Genomic DNA, 12,097 nt, shown 5'->3' on the forward strand with positions numbered 1-12,097 from the left:
ATATATAAATCGAAATTCTTTAGAAAACGAAACCGAATCATGGAACTCGTGTAAATTAACTGGCCCGGCCCTTTGGCAAGCTGGATTTCGGCGTTGTTATGCGTTGTCAGCTTTGTTGTACATGGACAATGTCAGATATTCCTAAGATTCCTAAAGCGCTACTATTGTCCTTCTTTGCGCCTTGCTATTCAAGGAAGGCATCCCTAGACACAAGCCTTGCTAGGCGCACTGATAGCGACCTCTGCAGTGTACGCAGGTGCAGTTTGCCTCTAGCTCATGGTACGGTTCATTAGCACACACAACATCGTGGAAGGCATATACTGTAGACGTAGACTATTACATGGCTCCTTTTATGTTCTGTCCGCTATGGCGCCACTAGTAAACAATTTTGGGTCGGCTTCGATCATTCGTTTCTCCTGTTGTCGGATAAATTTTAGTAATATATATATATATATATATATATATGTAAATCGCAATAATGTTGGATGTTCTCAATAAAAAAGAATGTATCCTCTAGCAAGTACACGTAACGGTCGCGTTAGTATGTACGCAGACTTAGTGTTCTTTCGGAAAAAGTACACACGGCCTGACCGAATTGGACTGCGCTAAGGTTTTCACAAACGATTTACATGGGTCGTTGGGGCAGACTTGGAATTGAAATAGCGTATCGTCATATTCAATGAGAGAAGCAATAACTTCTTTATGACAATACTTGCTACCAGGATGGAGCAGATCTTGAAGTATGATAAAGCCAGGCCTAGACAGCAAAAATGCTTTACATGTTAAGGTGGCGATGAGTACAACGAAAGAGTGTCGTTTGCTGCTGCTGGTGGCCCTGCTTTTCAGAACTCAATTGTACTGACTTGTGTAAGTTGATTTCCAGGCTGGCATTTGTTATGAACTCCTAGAAGTGGGCCAATGTCTGCTGAACCTCAAAGCAACTTGTCCCGTGTATCCCAAGATCACGGCGTAGAGTAGAACATCTGACCTCATACCTTCGTTTACCGACTATTATGCTTGGAAGATCGTTAAAGATAACTGAGGAAGGTAGAACGCTGAAGTTGTTGCCTCGAATCACTTTTGTCGGCTGCTGAAAGAGGCCCAGTTCCGTCACATCATTTTGCAACGTTTAGGGGCTCCCGTGCAAGATTGAAACAATGAACTGGACTAGGTTCTGGAAGATTCCTGCCTCGACAAACTTCAACAAAGTTCTCAGTGCTCTGTCAAAGTCGACGAATACAATAGAGGTTACCTGTTTAGCGATCGTGCTATATATTACAAATTTTACCGTGGCAAACGATGTTAGGCAAGCAGTCGCTGTTAACTCTTTTCTACGGAACCTGTGTTGTTTTACTGAGATCATACATCGAGCTTACAAGAAAGTGGAGAGAGACCCGTGAAGTATATAACTGGAAGTACGTTGCCGCTGCAGCTCTCTACAGCAATTTTCCTTCACTATCTCGATACTAGGAAGTCGCCTTTGTCTTTCGGGATAGCAATGAGAAAGCCTTTCTACCATAGGCCATATTCTCCCATCCCGGAAGCAGTCCAACATGGAGCTAACACGAGCGCTTGTGTCAACTGTTTGGATCTAATCTCATCTAAACCGGCGCCCCATTGCTATACCATTGACCGTCGAGTCAGGGGGCTATTACAATTCCCATCTGGTTCGCCTGCTTGCCCCATACCGTATAATAGCACAATGGTATTCTCTTACGAAACCCTTTTGTTTAAAGCAACGGTACTTGTTTAGACCGGGTTTTTGCTGACAACAGTTGTGTAAATCGCTTGTACGTGTGTTCGTCTGTCCTGAGGCTAGTTTACGGGGAACTTATATTTCGCTTGTTTTTTTGACATCACTGATTTCGTCGCGCGTTTTGAAAAATCTTATACTTTGCCGACAGAAGTGCATCATCCATGTTCTGTTCTGCAGAAAAGCTTCCGTGATTATAACAATGTGTTTTTTTGCCCAAAATCCCGACGTGTAGTCATCTTCTCTAACTTCCAAGGGTTCGCTATTGATCTCGTTATATCAGTAACAAACTGTTCGTTTCCCTGAGTCTTCACGAATCTTTGACGGATTCCATTAGTGCTTTCATTTTCGAAAAGCAGAAGCTTTATTATTGTGCATTAATTTCCACCACAAAGCAATATCCTTACCCTTAAACCTATTACTCCCTGAGTTTGATGTCCTAAATCACAAAAAAAAAAGACACATTATATAAATATTTGCTGAATGTCGTTTATTAACGGTGCATAATTTAAAAAGTGCTCAAATTCTTCGGCCCGCTAAATATCTTAAGGCATTATATATCTATGCCTTTCTAGATACATTTGACAGGGTCACACTACCAATTGTGTACTGACGGCCTAATCCTACCTGTGTTTTAATCAAAACTGAGGAACAGACACCAACCGAATGGTACACTTAACAAAATAAAGTAATAAAAAAAGAAAAAAAAGTTCCTTCGACGTTAAATGCTAACTTGTACTAACTTACTTGATTATGTTTATCGTTTTGTCCATGTAGCAGCAACTTATACTGCGACTCACTTTGAGGCATTTGTTGAATCAAGCAAAAAGAAGTCTCTTTTTTGGGGCTTGCTTTAAACACAAGCAACTTTTGGAAGAGACTAGTTGTTCTTATTAAAGTTATTTGAGGTTGGGCTTTCGCTGGCTTGCCACTATTGATATGATGTCAGGCAGACCGCTTGACGCAGAAGAAAGTAGCCACGAAAGCGATCCATTTATAGACCCTTTGCCGGGTTTGCTGCCTAACTAGAAACAGTTGAGCCGATGAAGCAAGGTTTGGGTTATAAGTCAGGCAAAAAAGAATTCCCCTTTCATGGTTTGTCCGAGTTTCCCTGTTGTCGTCATACGACATAGCCAGCTTGCAACGTGATTCGTCTGCCTAAGGCTTTTCCTTGCTACTTTCCTAACTAGGTGTGATTCTAACTAGGGATTGACTTGCCGCCCGGCTTCATTTAGTAGAAAGCTGCTCATGGTTGAGCAGTCTTTTTAGACCTCGTTGAGAACATTGCCTAGTGATTTAGCTATCCCGTTTTAACAAGAGTTCCGCAAAAAGAGCCTTTTGAATTTTCGAAGTAGAATTTGTGCAGAAATTACTTTCAATCGATGTTACAAAAAGTCGATAGTACCGTTTTCAATGGGTTTACGTGGCATACACCGTTTCTATCTTCAAACTATTCCCTTGTGTGTATGGGTCATGCAAGACAGTTAATGCACAGCTCTGCAGAGAGCTCTTATGAGGATCAAGCCAAATTTTCATCTACTTTACCATTACCCACTTCCTGTGGCCATACGAAGCGTGGTTTAAGGCTTAAATGCTGGTTTTCATCTCCAATGCATTGAAACCAGTTTCGGCAAACGTATCTAATACTCCCCATCTCTCATAGATAGAGACCTCATGCATGGGTGCATTTTTCGTGAGAGACTGTAGTGAAGAGCGCGTTGTTGGATATTCAAAACTTCACGTTCTGACTGCACCGAAAACCGGCATGAACTAGCTTATCTTGAGAGCTGTGCAACACTTACAAAATTTCCGATCGACTTAATAATACAATGTATAAAAGTGACGCTATATAGAAGTGCGTCGATCCGATTGATATTGGATATACGGGAAGCAGAGCGAATGTAATCAAAACATAACCAAGCCTATACATGCGAGTTACTATTTAAAGCTTTAGGGCAGCACAATGTCTACAACCTTTGATGTAGGCTAGATATAAGTGTATTTATACCCGAAGCCATGAAGGCCTAAAAAAAATATCGTATACGGCTATTTTATACCATTTATTAATCACATAGCTTATACTCAAATATCGATTTGTTTTTATAAATAGATAGTTTAACAGTATCATCCAATTAGTATCATAAAATCTCTACATGTTTGTACATAAATGTGTATATACTTTAGATGCAAGCACCGTGAACGAAGTTTTCTTATCTAAAATGTTTGATGTTGTCATTATCGCCTTAGAGCTTCATCTGTTCATTGGGGCTGCGACGCCTGAATTCCTGTTGGGAGGAAATAGTGGTCGTTCCTGATGGGTTACATATGTTTCGTTTTTTTCATCGTCTGTACTTCGCTTACAAATAGTATTAAACGTTTTAGAATTAGGTACTTAAATAAAGAAAAACGATGTCGTACGCATAATTTGTCTATCGGTAACCAAGAGCCGCTGTTTAAGTTTCGAATTTAAGACAACAACACGTTTGCTAGTATTTAGGTACGCTTCAATGCATTATATAATGGTAGCGATTCGCACCCAGTGCACTCTTAGATCCACAACTGGTTCAAGCGTTGTGTAGGAGTGATGGCGACCTTTATAGGTCGCAAGAACTCGTGATGATATGTTGTTCTATGCTCTTTTCCATTGTTTGCAATTGACAAGCGGGCAACCTGTTTATACTCCGCCTTAGAACTGTCGATAGGAACTTCATAGGTCCACATAGCACCTCTTTGTTAGTAAAAGGAAAGGTAGAGAAAGAACTGGAAACACGACTATAGAGCACTCGACGCCTTAGGATTACACATCCGCCAGAGGGAAGCTATAGAGCAAACGATTACAGTGACTAACATCAATTGGAAGTTTAGGGTCTGCATGAACACCCGCTATTTTCGTTTATCTACTAGGTAGAATGAAGTAAAAAAAAAATGCAGCCGTCATTAGTCTTGTAATTCTGTCACGCTCAACCATGAGCTTTTGTACCTTTCATGGGGCGTGACGAATGCTGTGCGTTTCATCCAACATTGCTTTTAAATCGCCATAAATACTTCTATCTCTATCTTTATTATTTTTTCATTCCATATATATATATATATATATATATATACGCTTGTAAGGTTGCCTTTGCTATTCTGTAATAAAAATAATGAAAACATCCTTCCTTTTTACATTAAATACATTGTAATCATGATTTTAGATTTACTACACAGAAACGTTCGCCGTTTACTCGTATGTAGGTGGCATTAGTGAACACAATGCCAAGATCTGTAAACAAGCCATACCCAAAGAAGAAGAACAACAACAACATTTGGCTTTATCGGATATTCTCAGACCTAATGTATAAAAAAAAAAAAAAAAAAAAAAACAAAAACTACAGATTAATCCAGAGGTATTTGTTTTAACAACTATGATTTTAAACTTGTGCTACTTGATGCGTTTAAGCCACGTAATAGCAGTTGAACCTGTGATACGCAATTGTGGATAGTGAGAATAAACGGGACAATCGATCACCATTATAATACGCTGCCCACATACATTAGGCTTATTCGTATCGACTATTTCAGCTTTTGGCTTTTTTCACGGTTCAAATTTTGAGCCATTTTGCCGCGTTAGCTCTGTACATATCTGCATATCGCCGCTATCCGCCATGTTGATTCATTACAGATACAGACAGGCAGATTTCCAGCTAGGTCTTGCGTCGACAACAGTCATGAACGAGAGTGACTGACAATAATATTACATCTTGCTCATTCTTTCAACGCCTTTTTTGATCAATACAACAATCTCACACGAGCAAGTACTATCAATTCACGATTAATCCTCAAGCAATACGTATACTGCCCAAATGATTGACTTTGAAAAGGCAATGTTTCCAAATTCAATAGCTACCTTTCATCTCTAGAAGGAACTATTTACTTTATGTTTACATCATTCACACATGATACTTTGTTTGACAAACGGGTAACAAGCACACCCTGAATGGTTTCCAGCCATGAATTAACTATAGTCATTAATCGTACGTTTCACTCATGCATCAATCATCACGTTCGGGACTGAGGCTGCCTGCTGTCCTCTTCAATAATGCGGTTTGACCAGGGCAAAGCGTCAGAGGACAATAGACCCAAATGTTCAAAACGCGTGATACCGAAACAGACAAATGGGCAAACGCCGAGAGGGTATTTAACTTAACAATTCACTAACAAATTTCCGTAGATGGCCGAACAATCCCTACGATATGTGACAACTATGTGAGTTGATCTAACTGCCGTAGCCCTTGACTTTTATCGAAAAGCCTTAAAAGTAGCGTCTAATCGCATACAGTTTGTCGGAGGTTTCCTGAATCCGAACGCGTTAGATGTTATGTTTGCACTGGGCAACAGCCTCAATTACGTGTTTCAAATATTTGCTCTGGGCTAGCTAAAGAGGCAAACTTGCATTCAGACTCAGGAACCCAGAGAAATTTCCTCAAAATAGTATCTGCATACCTTGTTGTACGTTAGACAATTTGCGGAACAATGGTTTCCGTTGTTATTTGGCACACACACAAGACTCTCCTAAATGACATTCGACGAAATATATTCAGACACGGCTGAATGAATTAGAAAAATAGCTGCGGTAAAGCTCATTTTTTTTAAGTGTTTCTGCATGTTACTGTATATGGTTATGTAAACATGTACTGTAGAACTGCCCGTGATCCTCATCGTGCTCTAGTCAACCGAGTGGGTCTATTCATAAAATTACAAAGAACCTAACGCTTTTTTACGAGCTACTTAACCTTTTGGCTTTTATCAACCGTTTTTTGATCACCCGCATCATCCTCTTCAGTAAATCCGCTTTCCGTCCGCTCAATAGAACCGAGCTTAGCGCCATCGTCCTTTTGGGCTAACGACACATTTCTGTCTCGCTGACAGGCGGCTATTTCTGTGGAGAGCTGCGATATGGTGTCCTCGGAAAAGATTGCGGAATCACGAAAGATTTCGTCACGGCACGACATCTCAAAATTTCGTTCGTAAAATGATCCAGAACTGTTGTTCGATTCGAGCTCTTCCTCTTCACCGACCTCAACTTCAGAACCGTCAGAGTTGGCGCCGTAGAATAACGCCGAGTCCATTGATGCTGGCCGTAAAGGGCATCGATCTCGGCAGCGATGATCGCCAGTCGAATGCGTAGTACTACTGCATGCGCTATCCGAACTCATCAGCGATGCACGTAACCGGCTGCTCATATTGAATAGCATATGCTGCCACTGTCGACCTCTTGAAGCTTCGGCAAATGCATGACTTTTACCTACATTACTGGCGTCTAGCCGGGCACCTAATGCTCCTAGGTCCATCCACCGAGGGACTGAAGCGCTTCGTTGCATTGACCCCATGGCCGGGGACGCTCGGCTTTCGACAGACGCAATAATTTCACGAAGATCTATCTGGCTGTGGTACCTTCTCTGTTGATTATAGTAGCGCACCCGAAACGACAGTCCGCTTTTCCATGACTTTGAACTGGTGCGTCCTCCTCTACTGCGCGCACGTACTTCGTGAACTTCTTTACTCGGTCCGTGCACACGCGGATGCTGGCTAGAGGTATGTACAGTGTAGCCAACAGATAACGGGAGATCCTGAGATGTCTGCTGGACGGCCGCTTGTTTCGTCACTTCAATGCTGTCTGTCTTCTTCGTCTGCTGCGAAATGCCGTTGCTATCCATAGAAGCCCTTCGATTTCGGTGCAATATGTTTGTCGCCTTCTTCAACGAGTCTAGGCCACGGGAGGCCTTTTTGTGTATCTTACTTTGCTGCTGCTGCTGCTGCTGCTGTTTGCTAAGGTTGCGTTGCATACGAAGGTTCTCGAGAATTCTGGAACGCTGCTCGGGCGAAATGTTGAGAGACTCCAAAATAATTTTGTTCAGCCGATCACACCAGAGCTTTTTCCGTTCCCGTCCCGTCGTCTCGAAGACGAACGTAATTGCTCGGTTACTCTTTGAAAGCACCTACAGATTGTCACAGTGGAAAAAATCAATACTTAGCTTTCAATGAACGCGTCTCCCGTTGTGTCATTTCAAGGTTAATAATAATAAATTATATGCATTATTTTTTAAAAAGCCCTATATGCCGGTCCATTATCTAGAGCTATTTACATCACGCAGCTCACGACTACCATTTTCGAAGAACGACGCCACGTTAATGGAATAATAAGATTAGCTACGTAAACGTTTGGCCATAAATTGTAAAAATTTAATTTTTCACAGAAAAAAATGCACGATGTGGCTAATTGATTGCTATTCGTACCTGGAACGAGCAGTCACCCATGATAACCCTGTTTTCGTTCACCATGAGGTCGTTGGTGAAGATATGCTGTGCGTACCACAACAAATTGGGGGTCTTGCGCTTGCGTTTTGTGATGAGTAGCATTTTCTCGAAAAGAAAGATATGCATTAAATGCTTCTTTTGACACCTAAGACCACCGATGCAGAAAAACAGGTAGAATACAGAAATGTGATGAGTCGTTTAGGTTACGCAGTGTGTAAAATTATCCTACATTACTGGTAAAGGCTGTGAACCCCGTAGCCCTTGCGCTACGCATAGTTATTGAGAAAAAGAGTACGACCGCTTATACTCCGTTGCCGTATTTCCTTTTCATTTACAACATGCTACTTACATAACTCTCTCCTCGGCAACGAGTCCTCCGTAAGTTGTAAGGTCGTTCCCTGTCCAGCCTTGCAAAAAGCTTTGTACTTCCTGTACACGAACCGCATCTTCATCCAACTATGTCAAAATACCGAAAACGGAGTTCATACAAGCAGAAATAATCTCAATGTTATACTCTATACGGAACCAATGAAACTAGAAGACAGTGTAACATAGAACTCAGGCGATGATTCAAGTGGAATTAACGTGGTAAACACGACCTAACACTTGCTTGTGTCTAACATGGACCTTTTTGATTTCGTTGATTCGGTTAGCGATTCTTTGCATCGCTCTCAGTGCTCGTTCGATGAGCTCTTGACCAGGCCACCCGGGGTAATCCTTCTCATAGTGTCTCATTGCGTCCAGTAGAAGCGGATACTGAAAATCCGAAGTACATACTATTGTAATACGAAATACAACAAGCGTCGTCGAGTATTAAGTGGTTAATTTCGAATATAGATTGAAGTTAATATAGCTAGCATCATCCTTCGACATGGCTCCTCAAAAGTGGCTCTTTGACTTCGTTCTTAGTTTCGATTGCGGCCAAGCTCGCCGCTGCTTTATGCTCCTTCATAATACTATTTAATTATATCTAACATAATAATATTTTAGTTGAACGAATACCTTGAGAATTCTCTGGACGGGCTTAAGAAGGTATGACCCAAGCTGCATGCGATGTCCAAGTCCAAGCTGAAGTTTTGCAAGGAGCGCACAAGACCGTGACTCGGGTTGAACGAGCCGACTGAGAACTTGTAGACTTCGGGGGTAGTTGGTGCAATAATGCGCATATACCTTCACGCCACCTGTAGCTGCTGCTGAATTGTCCGCAAGAGAGGAATTGGTTCTGGGAACGCCATTTAGTGCCACTGCACCTATCGAGCCTTCAGTTTCCACTTGTCCTGAAGGTGCAAAGTGCGAAAGAAAACATTCTGCTACTGCGACAGCGTAACTTCCTGGACGTTGCCCAGTGAGTAGTCGACGAGAACACTCATTTGTCAGCCGTTTTAAAAATTGACTGCAAAGGTAAAAACAGATAACATCGATGCACGATCATCGATATCACACACATCAATGGTAACAACACCCAACACGTCAATGATAAAAGCTAGGCAGAAAGGCTTTTTCCTCACAACGGTCCTGTTGAACATCGCTGCTTGTCTCACTGCTTCAAAAACCTATACAAGTAAGCAACGGCATACTTACCTAATGTCTAGAAAATAGGCCTAGCGCAGAGCGGTTATGCGGACGACATTAAGCTCCTCCAATAATGACAATAACGAGATATATTATAATTACTACCTAATTATAAATCTAAGTTTTCTTACTTTGCAATAAGCCTTAGAGTACTTAAGTATGTTGGTCACTATATGCATTCATAAGAGGTTTTCTACTAAATGCGTATTACACATGTTTTAGTAAACGAATAGAAACCACCCTGGCTCATCACAAGTTCTAGCTGTGAGTAAATGTCAGCGAAATCTAACTCCTTGCTTCTTCGTAATGCTAGAGAAAAACGTAATGCGTAATTTTCTGTTCACTCGTCATTTGTCCTAAATATGTAGTAACAGAAGACAGACATAACTATAGAAACTAGCTGACTTAATCTAGGGTTCAAACAAAACTCTCGCAGCCGTTTAATGGCTACAATGAGCCTTGGTCTGCAGTTGTCAGCTGAGAAGAATCAAATGAGCGTATAAACCCATAGAAGTTTCGCCACCATTCAAATGTGTCCTGATAAGCGTTGACAGGTGTTATTAAATCTGAAAAAAAGGCTTTCGCTGCCGCATAGTGGAAATGCTGCATGGTGCATTGCGATAAAACGGTAGCTCGACAAGGCCTGAGCTTTTCTTTTTGTCGTTTTGGAAATTGCCAAAAGGAAATTTACTAACACTCCCAATGAGCGATAGTTGAACAACTATCTGCAGAAATAGGAATGCTTGCACGAAGGCCGTAGCAAATTCACCGTTGTTCCTTAGCATACGTGCTGGAACAGCATCTGTTGAGATAAAGAGCCAGTGACGCGCTGATCGACCAAGAATTAGATATTGTTTTCGACAAAGCAAGTGTTGCTAATTCGACTGCACACGTTTTCATAAGTATCACTCCTTTTGCGTTTTGCTTCACATGACACGTTTAGGTCATACCCAAACGCGACAGGCTCGAGTGCTGGATGTGATCGAGGTTGTACGTGGGCCTACTTCAAACACTGTTGTGTGTAACGTCTGTGTACCTTGCTAGTAAGCATAGGACTTTCAAATAAACCTAGGTAGGAAAAAATTCTCGGAGACGCATCGATTTTCCTTTCGATCTGTGGGTTTATGTACCGGTGTAAATGCTGGCTGCATTGAAGCTAAACTGTAAGTACCCGATTTTTTTGGCTGAAGGGCAGTCAGCGAAGAAGAATAACGCGTCAGTGAATGAACAGTGAAGCCAATGCTTTGTTCTACATGGAATCTTCGAGCGAACTAAGAGGATCATCAAAAGAGAAGAAAAAATAGCCAGTGACTGTTGCTGCTGCAGCTGTTCATATTACTGCCGGTGGAGTGACCTTCTTCGAAGAAACGTCTCGACGACGACAAAGGCCACAGCCATAAATGGCCTTCTCGATTTCTTGCCAGAAATACATGCCCATGAGTTTAGGTATTATAGTTGCCTATCTGACTTTGGTGATATAAGGAACGCTCTGCAGCTCGCTGCCACCAAATGGATTTTGGCAGCAGTTTTTGGTACTACTACCGCTTCGAGTAGTAGGCTGGCTGGCTGGCTGGCTGGCTGGCTGGCTGGCCGGCTGGCCTGAAATGAGTGAACAGTGGGGTACAACTGCTCTAGTGACGCAACTGTTGAAGCCTGCCCATTATTGCGAACGGTTCAATGTACAAAATAGGATCGTTCGAATCTCCTCTTTCGTACTCAGCCCGACAGAATCACAAGTGCTAAACGAGCGAGGTAAAGCATACGTAAGAGTGTCGAATGCAGTTGATTTTGTTTGTTTGTTTGTTTTTTTTTTTCGATGCAGAAGATTTCCAGGGTTCGCCAACGAAAAAAGTTCAGCGCTGCAACGATTTTCTATTAAATGTGACAGAAGCTTAATTTATGGTGACATGGTAATTTGTGATTTCTATAATCATCATTACCCTGGCTAGCGGATGTTGAATCACACCCATCAGTAGTTATTTGTGCGGCGCTGAAAGTGAACATTGTCATAAAGGCAAAGAAGCATATTAACAGTAACAATATATGCGAGTTACCGTATTTTCACGGATTGGTTAACATGCATGAATGGGACCCAAAGGGACAGATATAGGGAAAGTTCTTCGGAGGAAAATTTATTTTTCCTCGCGTCCCTCCTAAGAAATTTGTGTGGCCTCTGTTTCCCTCTTCAACTACAACAGGGCTGCAAAACGGTAAACGGTATTATTGCGAAAAAAAAGCGAATCAAGATAGTGCAGAATTCACGCTTCTCCCGCGCTCCATATCACAGCGTCAAGAGTGGACGGTGTAACGGCAGCATTGAGTCGAACTACGGCCACGACCTTCCACCGCCTTAACGGTCGAGGCTCTTTTACGCGGCATCGTCAATCGCAAGCTTGTGGACAGGTTGCTAGAATGCAGCCACAAGGTTCTCCCTGCTCTTAATGTGGTAAATACCAAAACTTCTGAACTAAAGTC

General features: G+C 42.0%; 1 protein-coding gene across 1 annotated transcript in view; it reads right to left on the reverse strand.

Annotated features, from left to right (window-relative positions):
- Nucleotides 1-3,794: 3,794 nt before the first annotated feature.
- The window catches only part of LOC111263056 (uncharacterized), a 50,876-nt gene continuing 42,573 nt past the window's right edge, over nt 3,795-12,097 (reverse strand). The window contains exons 6-10 of the mRNA XM_022837811.2: nt 9,053-9,443; nt 8,678-8,806; nt 8,400-8,506; nt 8,030-8,195; nt 3,795-7,731 (exon numbers count right to left, since the gene is read on the reverse strand). Coding sequence (XP_022693546.1) covers nt 6,517-7,731; nt 8,030-8,195; nt 8,400-8,506; nt 8,678-8,806; nt 9,053-9,443 — 2,008 coding nt within the window. The 3' untranslated portion in view covers nt 3,795-6,516. The remainder of the gene's footprint in view (nt 7,732-8,029; nt 8,196-8,399; nt 8,507-8,677; nt 8,807-9,052; nt 9,444-12,097) is intronic.

The sequence above is a fragment of the Varroa jacobsoni genome, unplaced genomic scaffold (genome assembly GCF_002532875.2).
Source record: "Varroa jacobsoni isolate VJ856 unplaced genomic scaffold, vjacob_1.0 scaffold_727, whole genome shotgun sequence".
Taxonomy (NCBI): domain Eukaryota; kingdom Metazoa; phylum Arthropoda; class Arachnida; order Mesostigmata; family Varroidae; genus Varroa; species Varroa jacobsoni.